This window comes from Hemicordylus capensis, chromosome 3, assembly GCF_027244095.1.
Source record: "Hemicordylus capensis ecotype Gifberg chromosome 3, rHemCap1.1.pri, whole genome shotgun sequence".
Taxonomy (NCBI): domain Eukaryota; kingdom Metazoa; phylum Chordata; class Lepidosauria; order Squamata; family Cordylidae; genus Hemicordylus; species Hemicordylus capensis.
Genome location: NC_069659.1, coordinates 259,721,978 through 259,737,719, shown reverse-complemented (window position 1 = coordinate 259,737,719; position 15,742 = coordinate 259,721,978). Strand labels below are relative to the sequence as shown.

Here is a 15,742-nt window from a genome sequence, read left to right as displayed (position 1 = left end):
CTCATGGAAAAGACGCAAAATTTCATTGGTAGGTCTCCACAGCTAAATATCTGGAAACCATGTGTTAACAGATGAGGCCTGGCTACCCAACCCAAACACATAGCTTTGTATGTGGGTAGACTGGGGAAGTGTTACAGCAAGAAGGACATCAATATGCTTCTCACTTCTTCCAAGCTTATGATTAGCTCTAAGAGTGATTGATCGAACAGTGTCTTTCCATTTCTATTTTCCTTGAATTCTGGTCCAGATGTACCATGCAACCACTCATCCAATTCATATTACTTTAATGCCATGTAGATTCTTAAAATAATTTCATATCAGGGGGGTGGGGGGAGAGAGGAATAAGCATTAAGGTAATATTTGCTAATCTTAAAAAGCCTATTATAAATCCAGTCTGGAATATGCTTTAGTATCCATTTTACATGGACATTTATTCTGTTGCCTATACAGCAGGTAAAAGTTGCTTAGGCTCAGAGAGAGAACTTCTATCAGGCTCACCAGGAACTAAATGATTAGGACTAGCATAGAATTTTGAAAACCACATACAATCATTCTTATCAGCAGGAGTCAAAGCAATGGACCTCTCTATGTGACTTCTGGGAAATCGTCCCAGAAAGGGCTGCTCAGTATTTGGATACTGGACAAATGAAGTTTGATAAATGGTACGATTACTAGTACTGCTTGGAAAAGGTTCATGGGCCAAAAAAAGGATGTTTTGCGAATAGTGTTGACACTTTTCTCGTTGAAATTTCCTTAGTCCTAGCCCCTAGAAGAAGTTAGAAAACATATATTTCAGGATGATTCTTTCTTTTCTTTTTAAAGTAGCTAATAACATTCTCTACTATGAAACAGAACAATGGAAAAAGGCAGTATTAAAATAACTGGGAGAGCACCTTTACTAATAGTCTGTAAGCAATTATTTTTTGGAAGATTTTATTCTCATCTTCTATAAAGCAGGTTCTATGCATGAACCGGTTTGGTGCCTCCTTTGGGAAGTGCCCAACTGACTCAGGTGCCCACAGCCAAACCAGTTCAGCGGGGCAGAGAGCAGGTAAGCAGGCAATGACACACTTTTTCAGCTTGTGAGAATGCAGTTTGCTTTGGCTTCTTGATGCATATTTCTGCACATTGCTTCAGGCTGGTTAAGAAGCAGTGTACTTGCTGCATAGAATAGGGATGGGCACAAATAGCTCATGCAGGCAGGATGGGGAGAAGTTCCCTTTAAAAGCAGGTAAGTAGGTCCACTGCACTGCAAAGGCCATGTGCAGCTGCAGCATTGTTCCCTAACATGGCGTCAGCACGCACATGAAGTGCTGAATATGGCGTCAGCACGTACATGGCCGTCACACATACGCTAAGCCTGCATGAGCCTATCGCTGCTGCTCCTCCAACACCACAGTTTGAGTGGTGCTGGAGTAAGAGAGAGCACACAGCATCACAGCAGCAACAAGAGACCATCTGGTAAAGGGGCTGCCACTGCTGTATACACACACTCCATGCTGCCTTATCAGTGGACAAGGTGGCAGCAGCTCCTTCACTGGCTGGACTCTTGTAGCTGCTGCGATGCCACTGCACTCTCTCTTGTGACCTCTCTCCCTTCCATCATCAAACAGTATCCCAGAAGTGACAAAAGGTCAGTTGGCAAAGTGTTTGCTACCACTGGATACACACTCCACACTGCCACTATGGCACAACCCACAGGAACACAGGAAACTGCCATATACCGAGTCAGACCATTGGTCCATCTAGCTCAGTATTGTCTTCACACACTGGCAGCAGCTTCTCCAAGGTTGCAGGCAGGAATCTCTCTCAGCCCTATCTTGAAGAAGCCAGAGAGGAAACCTGAAACCTTCTGCTCTTCCCAGAGAGGCTCCAACCCCCGAGGGGAATATCTTATAGTGCTCACACTTCTAGTCTCCCTTTCATATGCAACCAGGGCAGACCCTGCTTAGCTAAGGGGACAAGTCATGCTTGCTACCACAAGACCAGCTCTGCTCTCACAGGGCAGGCAGCAAATGGGAAAAGGGCAGTGTCTGTGCTGGTGAGGAAGGAGGGCAGGCCAGAGAAGGATGCTTTCTATTCTTTTTTCACTCCATTCTGATATAATCTGCAAGGGGGCTACTACAAAAGGGAGAACAAAATTGGTCATTTGTATGAGATTAAATGAATCTTTGAGGAAGGAACCAACAAGAAGCAATTTATTTTTCAAAAAAAATTAAAAGAATGCGTAAAATGGAATACTTACAGAATCTAAGTATTCTCCTACATTCAGTAAGCAATGTCTATTGTCATGGATTGAAAATGGAAATGTATTTACTGGTTTCTGAAAAGAGAATTAAGGAAAATATGGCTGTCTGTTGTAGATATATAATAGCCTTCACTTTCTACAGAATCCAACAAAACATTAATAGAAGCATTTGTATACCATGGGTTTTCTGTAGCACAAAATGCAGACTGTCTATATTTTACTCCAAATTCATAAGATAATTTAAACTCTTCCAGTCATCTACATAATTACACAAGCACACAGACTTTCAAATGAGAGAAACTCTTGTATATATGGGCACAAATCATCACACAAAATATCAAGATTACTTTTAGTGGCTCACTACCGAGTCTACAGCTAATAAAAGCTGGACTTCAAAAGGAATCATAATTGCATCAATGAGATTCATGAGCTCAGTGCCACCCACTGAGAAGATGCTGTATATTATATCAAATTACAGACTATATATTTAAAATGGCTAAGGCCCAAATCTAGCAAGCATGTGTATACATGTTAAATTTTATTATTTTTAGTTTCCAATTTCTGATCTGTCATAATAAGCAACTGCCAGAAAAAGCAATCTCTAAAGATGTTCTATGATCCAATGAAACGAAAGCTAACAAATTAGATATTTTCAATATAAGAGTCTCAATTTAGAACTATAGAATTAGAGGGGACTAAAGAGCCAGTCACCCCCCCAATGCAAAACAATCCTTAAAATTACCACCAAAAAAATTTACAATCCTTAATTTTTTAAAATCCAAAAACATAAGTTCAGAACAAGTCAGTAAATACAATTTCTAGCCCAAATGCTAGAAATTGTATCATGGAATTGTATCCTTCAAATTGTATCATGAACTGGAGAATCACAGCTAGTTTGTATTAAGTAATTAATACAATGTTTTAAGTAACTAATACATTGCACTGTTTATTAAATATTAGAAGTATGAGTCCATCGTCAAGTTATGCTCCCTAGGTGAGGACAGCATTACTACTAAATTCCTTATGCAGGCAGAACAACATTTTTCACTGGCGTAATAGATTGATATAGTGTTACCATTGTACTAGTGTTAATGTCATTATATGACTCCTACACAGACAGTTCACTACTAGTGCAAAGGTAGAAATTAAATAGAACAGCAATGAAGCAGTGGAAACCTGGTGTTTGCTCAAAAGTCAACCCTGTCCATGCTGGCAGCATGATGTTAAGTCAACGCAAGAGGTGAAATAAGTTAATTCCCTCCCATTGGAGACAAATCCACAGACCCATAGCTGGAGTGGGGGCTAGGTTGGGGCTGCCCCCCTAATTTTTTTTCCAAATACTTTATACAAAACTGAATGATTCTTGCACTTCAAAGTGACAGGAGCCAGATAAGCTCACCCCGCCCCCCAAATTTTTGGTACCACCCCTAAACTTTTAGGCTGACTACTTGCCTGCCTGACAGTACTTACAAAGTAGGTATGACAGGAACTGGTGGTTGTGAGGAGTGCACATTCTTCTTGGGCACGACATCTGAACCCATCCAAATTTGGTTCCTAATCCTGGTTACCCACTTCAGCCTTTGATTTTACCAACTTACTGCACCCACCTGAAACCAGGCTTTGAAGCTAGCTTGAACAAAATTGGTAAAATATAAGGCAGAAGTGGGTAACTGGGATTGGGAACTGGACCTGGGCTAGTTAAGAGATGTCATGTCCCATGGGACTGCACACTCCCTGCAACCTTTGGTTCCTCTCAGACCTACTTTGTAATTATTTACAGGCAGTTATGTAAACCCACCCAGTATTTGACTGAGAAAGCCTGCCTTCAAGCCTAAATGAAAGCCTCTCAACTTAAGGTATTTTTTACCCTGCATCTGGTTTCATGTTTTAAAATAAATTCAAGGTAAGTCAGAAAATTTGATAAAATGTATTCCATCAGCTGAGGTGACTAGCCTAACACTGCTATACTCAAATGATTGGAATCATGGGAAATGGCCTCAAAATTACAAGACAGACTTAAAAATAATGAGATCTGAAATTAGAATTAAGATCTGAAATTAGAATTAATATGTGAGCATTCTGTGCCTTCTATTTTTCAGGTTAAAAACAGGCTGCTTTCCAAAATAATGAAAGCTAGATCATTACTTTCTTTAAAAATGAAAGTTGAGAGTATATAATCCTCAGAATAGTTTTGCAGACCTGATGCCTGCATCTATCCATTAATATAGAGCCCACCCATGGAATAATTTACTTTCTCTGTGTTATTTATTCTGATAGTTTAAAAAAAAAAACCCATCATAACTGAATAGTATAAGTCACATACTATAACTGAAATAGCTGAATGTAGATTTTTGGTGAACTTCGATTCTTTTTTATTTGATTTGGGTTTGGTTTTTTTAGCAAGAATTTGAATTGATAGACAAGAAGGTTGGAAAACATGAGTAAAGTTAGTGTAATTGATTATAAGGACAGAAACAAGAAGACTGAGGGCTATGAGGAAATAGTAAAGAGAATCCTAATTTTTTATGTTCTCAGATGTTCTACCACTAACATTTCTAAATGTTTTTCACACCTTTGTCCATAGCCCTGAAGGTTAGACCACTGCATTTTTCAAAAATTAAAGTGAATTTTTTAGATCCTGTGAAATGCAGGCTCATAATGCATAACTCATGACTAAAGGGTTTACTTAAAAAGCCCATTCTCACAACCCAAAGCTGGGCAGGAGGAGCATCCATCCAGGATCTCAGATTTCTGCGTGCTCCTGAAAACCAGTCATATGTTGGCAAAAATCCAGGTAGGAGGATCAGCCAGCCAACATCGTTTACCCAGCACTGTATCAAGGGTGGAGGAAAAGCATGCCCCATGCTGTCCTACCCAGATTGAAGCTACCATATGATCACTTTCCTGTTCTCCTACCTTGATTTTTGCTGACACATGACGGATTCTGGGAGTATGCACGGGTCTGGGATCCTGGCTGGACACTCATCCTACCCAGCTTTTGGTTGTAAGAACAGGCCCAAAGGACATTATGGGGAAATGTCAGGATCCAAAGAGCTTCTTTAACCATCCCCAAGACTTGGGCATGCCCAGGGGAATTTTTTAAAAAAACTTTTTTCTTTGAACATCAGACCTCCATGTAAAATAACAAAATTTGTAATTACTTTTAAAAGTCCTGTCAGCTAAAAAAAAGGTGTTTGCCATATGGCATGGTAGGGGGCTGCTGTTTAAGAAACACACGTTTAATCCCCCTGCCACCCAACATGAAACTTGATCCACAGTTCTTTGGATTCAATCAGTTTAAACTGTTCAACCATTTAAACCACTTTTGAGACTGCAACAAAAGTGTGAGCAATGAGATACAAGTAAGGAAATACTGTTGTGTTACCTCTAAGCAAGTTAATTAATCTCACAGCTAGAGTATTCTCTCACAGGGAGAGATTAGAGACAATCAGCTGTTGCTCACAGTCAGCTTTCAGTTCCTTTTAAACTGAAGTAAAGACTTCTCCAGCAGTTATTCAAAAATTGTTGAAGTAAAGCAAATTCTCTCACACTGTGTTTTTTATGACATCATATACCACCTAATGGCATCTCACTGATTCTGACACACCTGTTTTATGATGTAGTATGATTATTTTTGATGGGCCATACATACATTCCAAGGACATTTATCAATAATGAAAACAGTATACAATAAATAGATGTCATACTAATTCAATGCAGAGCAGACCATAACAGCTAATAATTTAATAACCTCTTTTAATGTGGCTCAAATGACAGATGGTTTACAAAAAATCCCAATACACACACTCACTCTCTCTCACTCACTCTGACACACACCTTTAGCCTCCTGACCTACTCCTCATTGTTGCTAAAGTTGGCTTGCAATTACTGTGAGCTCAGCAAAATACCAGCATAAAACAATATCCAATATTTATTTTATTTTTATTTATTTTTTACATTTTATATTCCGCTCTTCCTCCAAGGAGCCCAGAGCGGTGTACTACATACTTAGGTTTCTCCTCACAACAACCCTGCGAAGTAGGTTAGGCTGAGAGAGAAGTGACTGGCCCAGAGTCACCCAGCTAGTATCATGGCTGAATGGGGATTTGAACTCAGGTCTCCCTGGTCCTAGTCCAGCACTCTAACCACTACACCACACTGGCAATATGATTTAACATGCCATAGATCAAAAATAAAAATTACTTTTTTCCAAATAGAGTAGAGCTGTATAGTTTCTATAGCTACGGTGTAGGTGTGGAAACTGTAAGAAAACAAAGTCAACACCAGTGTTCCCTCTAACAGAGATTCCCAGATGTTGTTGACTACAACTCCCAAAGGCCATTGCAGCTAGGGATGCTGGGAGTTGTAGTGAACAACAGCTGGGAATCCCTGCTAGAGGGAACACTGGTCAAGACCTTTGGGATGCATCCTCATGACTTGACTAAATCACTGTTCGCAGGGGTGGGGGTGGGGCGATAGGGAGCAAGATCCAGACTAAGTTAGTCATGACTAAGCACCATTGAAATAAATGAGGTCCATAAGTCATGACTAGCTTAATTCCTATTAATTTCAATGGGACTTAGACATGACTAACTTATTCTGGATCTTGCCCTTTATATTTTTGACCTTAAAAGATTTATGCAAAACACTGGTATTGCTTTCTAAATTAAAAACACTTATAGAAGTAACGAATGCTGTTTACTTATTTTCATGTGAACGCAGCTCCAGCATATACAAATTCAGAAAAGAGCTAGCCTGATTGGTGAAAAAGACAAGATGATACAGCCATACATCCTTGTGCTTAAAACCTTGGCTGGACGCTGGTTGTAAGTTATCTGGATTGACATATTCAATGTGCTATGCTTTCTTCTTGTTCCTCTGTACCAGAGATTGACAGAGGGCCATTGATCACATACAAAACTTTAGGCAATCTGCTCAGCACATATTTAAACAAGACTATATTTATGTTATTAGTTTCCCTTTACCAAATTTATGATTTCCTGCCTATTAGATTTTGGTTATAGGGTCCCCCCACCACCCAAGGCATGGTGGCACTGTGGTCTGGTGCATTGCATCTAGGCCAGGTGCATTGGCCCACCTAGAGCACTGCTTCATCCCACCTAGGACTCCCCTACACACACAAGCGGCTTTTTAATTTGTGACACAGCAATGCTTTAAGAACAGGAACGATTGTAGGTTTTTTAAAAAAAATGATACGTGTATATAACCAATTCAGTTTCTGAGCCAGTAACCAAGCCACTTTTTAAAGCTGTTATCTAAACTGAAACTGAACCAGAGAACGAAAACATTCTGATGAACTTGAACCACAATTGAATGCCAATTTTTAATGACTTGATTTCCTAAATGCTATAGGTATAAACTTCGCTTGAGAATTTTTAAAATTATACGTAAGTTTAGAATTTGCACACAAGGATACAAGACTGTAATATAATCTGGCACTTGTGAATATTTACTTACCTTTTCCCGAAGTTTGTACATCAGTGGCAATCTGCTGTCAACCTGACGAGTAGCTTCTGGATTTAGTATCTGTTTTTGCATAGTGGCTGTAAGAGATTCAGGATATATTTGCAGCTTTTCACATTGTGTGAACTGTGAAACATAAAAAATGATGATGATAAAAAGAAAACATAACTCAATATCTAAAAAATTTATTGAGACTATCTTTTATTATTTGTATTACAGCAACACCTAGAGGTTTCATTTAAAAGCAGTCTCCCACTTGTTTCTTTGAGTTTCTTAAACAACAAAAATGAATACAAAATATTTCTTACTTCCAAAACTGATGTGGAATGTAGATGAAATAATCAAGTGGATGAACAGGATAGAATTCACAAGGAATGTCATAATAAATTCCAAACATCATGTTTAATTGGCAGAGTGGAAATTCTGGGAATAGTACAATGGAAGGTTCTTTACAAGGTTCAGCCCATATTTTACAAGGCCTTTACAAGGTTTTTTTAATGTAGTTGCAGAGTTCACAACTTTCTGGAAAGATCCTGAAGGTAAGGACATAAAGCCCCTGTGCAGGACATCCTCAGCATATTATAAGATCAGGCCCTTACCAGCTGCAAACCAAAGAATTTGTGCTAAAGCTGTGTGCATCTATTTATTTATTTATTTAACACATTTGTATACTGCCCAAAACACAAGTCTCTGGGCAGTGTACAACAAACCAATAAAAACAATAGATAAAAAGATTAAAACATAACAATTAAAATTTAAAATGTTAAAACTATTAAAAACACAATTAAAACCTATCTAATTAAAAGCCTGGGTGAACAAATGTGTCTTGACTGCCTTCTAAAAAGTTGTAAGAGATGGGGAGGCTCTTATTTCAGCATGAAGTGTGTTCCAAAGCCTCAGGGCAGCAATGGAGAAGGCCCATCCCACCCTGAGTAGCCACCAGATGAGCCGGTGGAAACTGCAGATGAACCTCTCCAGGTGATCTCAATGGGTAGTGTGGTTCATAGCAAAGAAGGTATTCTCTTTAAAAAAAAAATTGTACTGCCTCTGCAGAATTTCATAACAGTAGCAGTTTCTGCTTCTGTCCATTGTATTACTGCCAGTAGAGAAAAAGGTAATGAAGCATTTTCTTGGCAAATAGGACAGGCGGGGTGGGGGGAGGGAGAGCAATTTAACTATAGTACAAAAAGGAGAATGTTCATAGTAGTCATCTGGGGTGTGGGAAGAAAAATACTAAAAATGTACCCAGAGAAAGGCTTGCTTTGGATTGTTTTGTATATGAAATTTGAACACTTTGTTAATAAAGCCAATTAAGAATGTAATAATATAAACAAAGCCAATCAAGAATGTAATAATATAAACATAATATTGAGAATTATTGATTGCTGGATATATAGGTGTTTCTAATATACCATTATAAACTTCACAATCACCATTTACACAAAGTAACAATTCTTTTGACGGTGGGTGGGTGTGTCTTTGGGCATAGTTCCTATTTTACCTTGCACTGATCTGTTGTCACTACTGTAGTAAATAATCCTCTAACAAATCCTTATATTCCAAGTTTAAAAATCTAAATTGACTACCACTCCTTGATTCTATTTAAAGTCCAATCATAAAAATGCCTTGAAAAGGTGGAGAAAGTCCAGTCTTTTGCCATTCTCACAGTGTATACATCAGGATGATGAAAAGATATTCAGGGGTATCTAATCTACATTCATTGATGTTGGGAATATACTTACAGAATGATTAAATCATGATCATTCCCTGACAATCAGGGCAAATGCCACAAATTCAGGACAGATGTGTTGTTTATTTATCATATTTTTATACTGCCTGATATGTACATCTCTAGGCAGTGTACAAAATTAAAAACAATATAAAAAGTCACAAATTAAAATCCACAAACAATAAAAACAATCACATAAAACAGTTATTAAAACAAATTATTAGAATATGTTAACAGGTGCTCTACGGACAACTTGGCCATACGCTTCAAGAATCAGGAAAGGTGCATTTTCTTCAAGATCAGTTAATTCAGTCCATTTCCTTTCGATACTCTGTCAAAATCACAATCCCAGTGGTGAAAGTGTAGATTTCTTCCCTCACACGCTTCTACAGTTAAATGGGTACAGCATGGATTTTCATCTACACTAGTAATTGACTATGGATATGAAATTGGTGGTGGTAGCTGTTAGTGTGAAGAGATAGTTCGAATCCATGTATGTAAGGGGCGGGGGTGGTAAAAACAAAAACAAACAACCCAAGGAGTTTCGAGTCTTCGCTTTCGCTGCGGCAGATGGTCAACTCTTTGGAATTTGACCCACTTTTGAGAATACAGGGAACGGACTGGGGACGGGGTCGATGATTGTTCTCCTACCCAGAGTAACAGAACTGATACTGTATAGTGCTGTATACCATTCAGAAAGAGCAAGACAACACTTTCTCCAGTAACGACCACACCACCACCCCCGCAACTCCACCCGTAAAGTGGAAACGCCCGCTCTCTAGTCCGTCTCCCCAGTTCGGGTTAGGCTCTCTCGCTCTCTTCCTCCGTTGCCATTGCCAAAGCCATGAGCAGAGCCCGACACTACCGCCAGTACAAAGGCGCAGAGGACGCCTCCCTCAGCACAGTTCTTTTGCGGGTCGCGGCCTTACCCAGGCGCCATCCCGGGCCGTGCTGGGATTGGCCCGCCTCCCCTTAGGCATGACTCTCTGCTCAAACCACCGCCCTGCCTCCGGCTATTATTCGCGCCGCCGTGCAGGGCTCGGCTCCGCAAAGGAGCCCTAGAGGAGGATGGACTCCTCCGTGTGGAGGTGGGCTCCTCCGCGTGCCGGCCCGGCTCCCCAATGATGCTGAGGCGGCTCTGGTTGCCATGGTCACGCGGCTTTCTTGCTTCGGAGCTCGGGAGCGCCACCTAGCGCCAGTCGGAAGGGCGGCGGGCGCCCTCAGTAGGCTTCCCTGCCTGCGTTTAACGAAAAGGCGGGAAGCTCCTCTCTGCTGAAGGAAAGGGGACTGCTGCAGTCACCTTCTCTTTCAAGAAGAGGGGAACGCCTCCTTTGGCTTTAGGGCATAGAATTGGCTTTAAATAGTGCACGAGGGAAGTTCAGTGAGTCCTGTGACCGAGGAAATCTAGTTTTTGCGCCACTGACGGCCAGCAGGAAATATTTATCTTTACAGTTATATCCTGCTCTTCTTCAAGGAGCCCATACATGGTTATGTTTATCCTCACAGCAATTTTGTGAGCGAAGTTAACTGGCCCAGAGTCACCCTGCGGGTTTCATGGCCGAATGCGGATTTGAACGTAGGTGTCCCAGCTCCTAGCCCAGCACTAACCACTACACACCACACTGGATTTCTACAAGTATTCTCCCAGCTGTTTTAGACATGGGGAAGTAACTTGTTGATGGTGAAGACCAGGAGGAATATTCCTCCCCGCAGCCCTTATAATGGAGAGGAAAGCCCATCTTTGAGAGAAAGCCAGGCTTTTTGCACTGGTATTTTCCAGTGAGTTCTTAGTAATAAACTGCTGAGTTATTAGAAGACGTCTGCTGTGTTGTACTGTTTTCACAATCAGTCTATTGTGGTTATGCTGCCAAATCTCAGGTGGTGGAGGGAAGAGGAGGCTCATGCCCTCCTGATTCCCAGTCCCATGGTGCAAATGTCTGGGAGGTGAAGGTGATCATGTGCAAGGGTTACATAAGAACAGCCCAAGGCCTAACAGGTTCAGCATCTTGTTTCACAGTGGCCCACCCTATGCCTCTAGAAAGCCAACAAGCAAGAGGTGAAGGCATGCCCTCTCTCTTGCTGTTGCTTGCCTGCAACTGGTATTTAGAGTCATCGTGCCTCTGTGGCTGGACATGGCCTATAGCCACCAGACTCGTAGCCACTGATGGACCTGTTTTCCACGAATTTGTCTAAGCCAAAGGGTTCAGTTGTGGTTGCTTGCCACAGCAACCAGCATGCTTCAAATCTAAGATTGCCAATGCCAATTGCCCTCATTGACCAACCACAATTGAACCCTTGGGAGCGCACATATCTTCTCCTCCCTGTACTATGCTGTTGGCAGCATAACTATGATCACTGAATCATGAGAACCTACATGTTCCATGCTATTTCCATGTCTAGTTGCAATTCTGTGAGAGTCTGCTATTCTAATGCTACTCTGTACAAGATGCTTCTGTGAGCAGCTCCCCCCCCTCGTTAGTTCCTGGATCAAAACTTAATCTGTGATTGACCGAAGCCTTCCCAGTGCATCCATATACTGTATATGAACACAAATGTGTTATGCTATTTTCTGCTGCTCTTCTTCCCCACCCTTCTTTCAGAAAGCTGAAAGCAGCATTTTAGTCTCACAATTGCCCTAAGAGGTAGGTTAGTCAGAGAGAATGTGATATCCAAGGCCATTCAGTGAGCTTCATAATATGAGAATTTGGACCTGGGTTTCCGACACTCAAACCCAGCTTGTTTGCCATGACAACACACTGGCTCTCCAAACAAATGTAAACCTTTACCAGCCTACTTTTTTCCTCATGAAGCCCATGCATATTTAAAATCTCCCTATAAAATATATATCTTTCTATCATGGTTTTGACAGAATATTTTCACTGTATTCTTCATGACATTGTGTTTCATAAGCTACATACAGTGTTGAAGTTATAATCAGAATACGATATACTTTCATTAGTGTATGAAATATGTTCCTTTCTAACTAAATTAGCTTGCTATTCTGAACTGACAACTACAACTCTGTATTTCAGCTCTGGAAACTTTTGTTGACAATATTAAGAATAGCATAGAGAGAGAAAATGCAGAAATAATGAACTACAATATGACTTGATTTAGTATTATTTCCAAAATTAATATGAAACCATCTGGGCTTCGGGCTAAGTCAAAGAAGCTTCTGGAGAGTTGTTACCCCACTTGCTCAGACACATGTGAACTTGAGATGTGCAAAATGATTTGATTTGAATTGATTTGTGATTGAAACGGGCAGTTTCAATCCAAAATCAAAACGAACACCCTTAAAATAATGGGTGTAGGGATGTGTACAAACCTGTTCGGAAGCCCTTTTACGGGCCTCTGAACAGGTTCAAACACCAGGCAGTTTGAATGGTTTGAAGGCTAACTTTAAGGGTGGGGGAGGGTGCACTTACCTCCCCCCCACCGCCACATTTCCCCCGCCAGCACTCACTGAAAAACTGATCTGGTGGGGTGGCAGCGTACCTCCCTGCTGCCCAGTCTGCTCCTTGGACCAGAAGTGACTGGAAGTAGTGCATGCACACCTCACACTTCACTACAGCCACTGGGCCGAGAGGACGTGCCCAGCGGCTGCTCCCCCCTCACCACCGCCAGCGGGGAGAGGAGGAGGTCAACTGCTCGGCTAATTCCCCCCCCCCGACAGCCACCCCTTGGCTGCGTGGCAGCTTTGATTTTCAACACACAAACAAAACTCGTAGGTTCGTCGCAGCAGGCAGGCGTGAGGTGGTTGTAGGAGGCCCCCTGAACATTTGGAGCCCTCCGGAACTTGGAGGCCATGGACCAGGGCCCCAAGGTCTGGGGGTTAGAGTGCTTATGCTTGTGGCAAACCAACTTGGGGAGAGTTTCAGCCACAAAGGACTTTCTACAGGTTTTCTTGGAACTCTCAGACAGTCAAAACAGAAAAAAATAATTTTGTGGAAGCCCGGCACTGAGATTTTCCTCAAAGATTCTGGTTGCTGAGAACAGCCAAGGCAATACATAAGTATCCCATGCAAGGTGCACCCCAAGTTCAAGGAGAAGAGCAAAGCAGATTCTTGGCTGGATGAAGCTCTGATGTAGTGGTTGGTAGCAAAGGAACATAGGAAACTGCCATATACTGAGTCAGACCATTGGTCTATCTAGCTCAGTATTGTCTTCACAGACTGGCAGTGGCTTCTCCAAGGTTGCAGGCAGGAATCTCTCTCAGCCCTATCTTGGAGAAGCCAGGGAGGGAACTTGAGACCTTCTGTTCTTCCCAGAGCGGCTTCATCCCCTGAGGGGAATATCTTGCAGTGCTCACACATCAAGTCTCCCATTCGGATGCAACCAGGGCAGACCCTGCTTAGCTATGGGGACAAGTCATGCTTGCTACCACAAGACCAGCTCTCCTCTCCATGTGCCATTGGATTCCCACAGGGCAGCAAGCTTAGAGAACAATGCCCCCCAAACACCTTAGGCATGTCCTGGCCAGACACCTTGAGTACTTTGAGGACTGAATGGGAGGCTGTCTTTATAGGGGATTTGGATGGGAGTAAATCCCAAAGGTAAGGAAACTCTTAGGTTCATTCCTCTGTCTGGTTGACAGAGGCTTGGAAAGGATGTGGACTTCAGTGCCTATACAGATGATGGTCACAGAACAAAAGGGCACTATTGTTCCCAATCTGCTTACCAAGATACAGTTCCTGAGATTAATTGCATTTCAAAGGGCTTTGAATAGGCAGAGGCTCTTCATGGACCAAAAAACATTATTTGTCCTTTGGAACTTGGGCTTCCTTTGGGTTGCAAGCTTGCTCTACAGTGAAGGACCTTCCCATATTCAGGCGGTTTTTCAACCAGTCAGGCTCCTACTGCACATGACCATCTGACCCTGTCTGAGACCAGGGTTTCCCTACTTGGCGCTCCCTCTAAGGTGTTCCCACTTTTTAAAACAAGTGTACCACTTCAGTTGCAAACCTTCAGCTCAGGTACCCCAGAGGGAGAGAGTCACAAATTTAAATGTTACAGCTATGAGACAGGCTATTCCAGTCACTGGCTTACATCCAGACTAACTTACTCATGAGTTACTCCCAGTGAAATTAATAGAACCCTCCAAGTCCTGCTATGCTGCCTCATCATGGCGGGGGTGGGGTGGGCGTTCCTGGGATGGATGAGCAAAGTATGCCGGCAGGTACTATGAGAAGGTCATCTCAGCTGCCCAGTTAAAGCAAGCAGGCACCTATACTGGGCAGCAGTGATATAGGAAACTGCTGGAGGTGGATGATCACTTCAGTGACAATGACAAAGGAATCATTTCATACTGCGTGGGAGGAGGCAATGGTAAACCACTCTTGTATTTTACCAAGAAAACCACATGGATAGACAAAATAGAATGATTGTCGATGTAGTGCTGGATGTGGATGATGGGCCAGATGGGGCAGGTCAGATGACACTCAACATGCTACTGTGGAGGAGCTGAGGATCTCTCAGAGTACCAATGGTGTTTATGACGTGGTTAGATTAAAGCCTTTTGGACTGATGTTGCCATGCGGGAAAAGAAAATCCAAAGCTACAAAGACAGAATTACAATGGGAACATGGAACGTAAGAAACATGAATATGGGAAAGCTCTACACAGTGAAAGATGAAATGAATTGACTACAGATTGATATCTTGGGCATCAGTGAACTCAAGTGGACTGGAATAGGACACTTTCAGTCAGAAAATCATACCGTTTACTACTCAGGACATGAGAAACAAAGAAGGAACAGTGTTGCTTTCAGAATCAGGAAGGATATAGCAATGACGATACTTGGGTACAGTGTGGTCAGTGACTGACTAATATCAATTAGATTTTGTGGACAACCCCTTAACAAGACAGTTCTTCAAGTCTATGCCCCAACAACTGATGCAGAAGAAGAGGAAGTTGATGAGTTCTATGCTCAAGTTCAGTCTGAAATTGACAGAACATGAAAGCAAGATGTGCTTCTGGTAGTTGGAGACGAGAATGCCAGAGCTGGAAATGGTAAAGAGGAAAACACAGTCGGACTGTGTGGCCTAGGAAACAGAAATGAAGCAGGAGAACGACTTATTAGTTTTTGCCATGCCAATGATCTCTTCAATGCTAATACATTCTTCATACAACCGAGATGGCAAAACTTACAGCACTAATAAGAGACCAAAACTTGGAATGTTTTAAAGAAGATTGGAAACCATTCTTGTTGTATCTAAAGAATTACTTTCCTACTATGGACTTTACAGCAGGGTTTGAAATTTAGTAAAAAACTGCAGGTT

General features: G+C 41.7%; 1 protein-coding gene across 5 annotated transcripts; it reads right to left on the bottom strand.

Moving 5' to 3' along the window:
- Nucleotides 1–267: 267 nt before the first annotated feature.
- Nucleotides 268–13,058, bottom strand: TEX36 (testis expressed 36). 5 transcript variants are annotated; one of them, XM_053312880.1, is made up of 4 exons: nucleotides 12,928–13,058; nucleotides 7,727–7,858; nucleotides 2,246–2,323; nucleotides 268–766 (listed from the first exon to the last, which is right to left on the bottom strand). In XM_053312880.1, the coding sequence occupies exons 2-4, from the start codon at nucleotides 7,805–7,807 to the stop codon at nucleotides 443–445; spliced, it is 483 nt and encodes a 160-aa protein (XP_053168855.1). In that variant the 5' UTR covers nucleotides 7,808–7,858; nucleotides 12,928–13,058; the 3' UTR covers nucleotides 268–442. The 5 variants fall into 5 exon arrangements, with proteins under 5 accessions (XP_053168855.1, XP_053168854.1, XP_053168852.1 ...); XM_053312879.1 differs by having other exon boundaries at nucleotides 7,727–7,812; nucleotides 12,928–13,055; XM_053312877.1 differs by having other exon boundaries at nucleotides 12,890–13,045.
- Nucleotides 13,059–15,742: the final 2,684 nt, after the last annotated feature.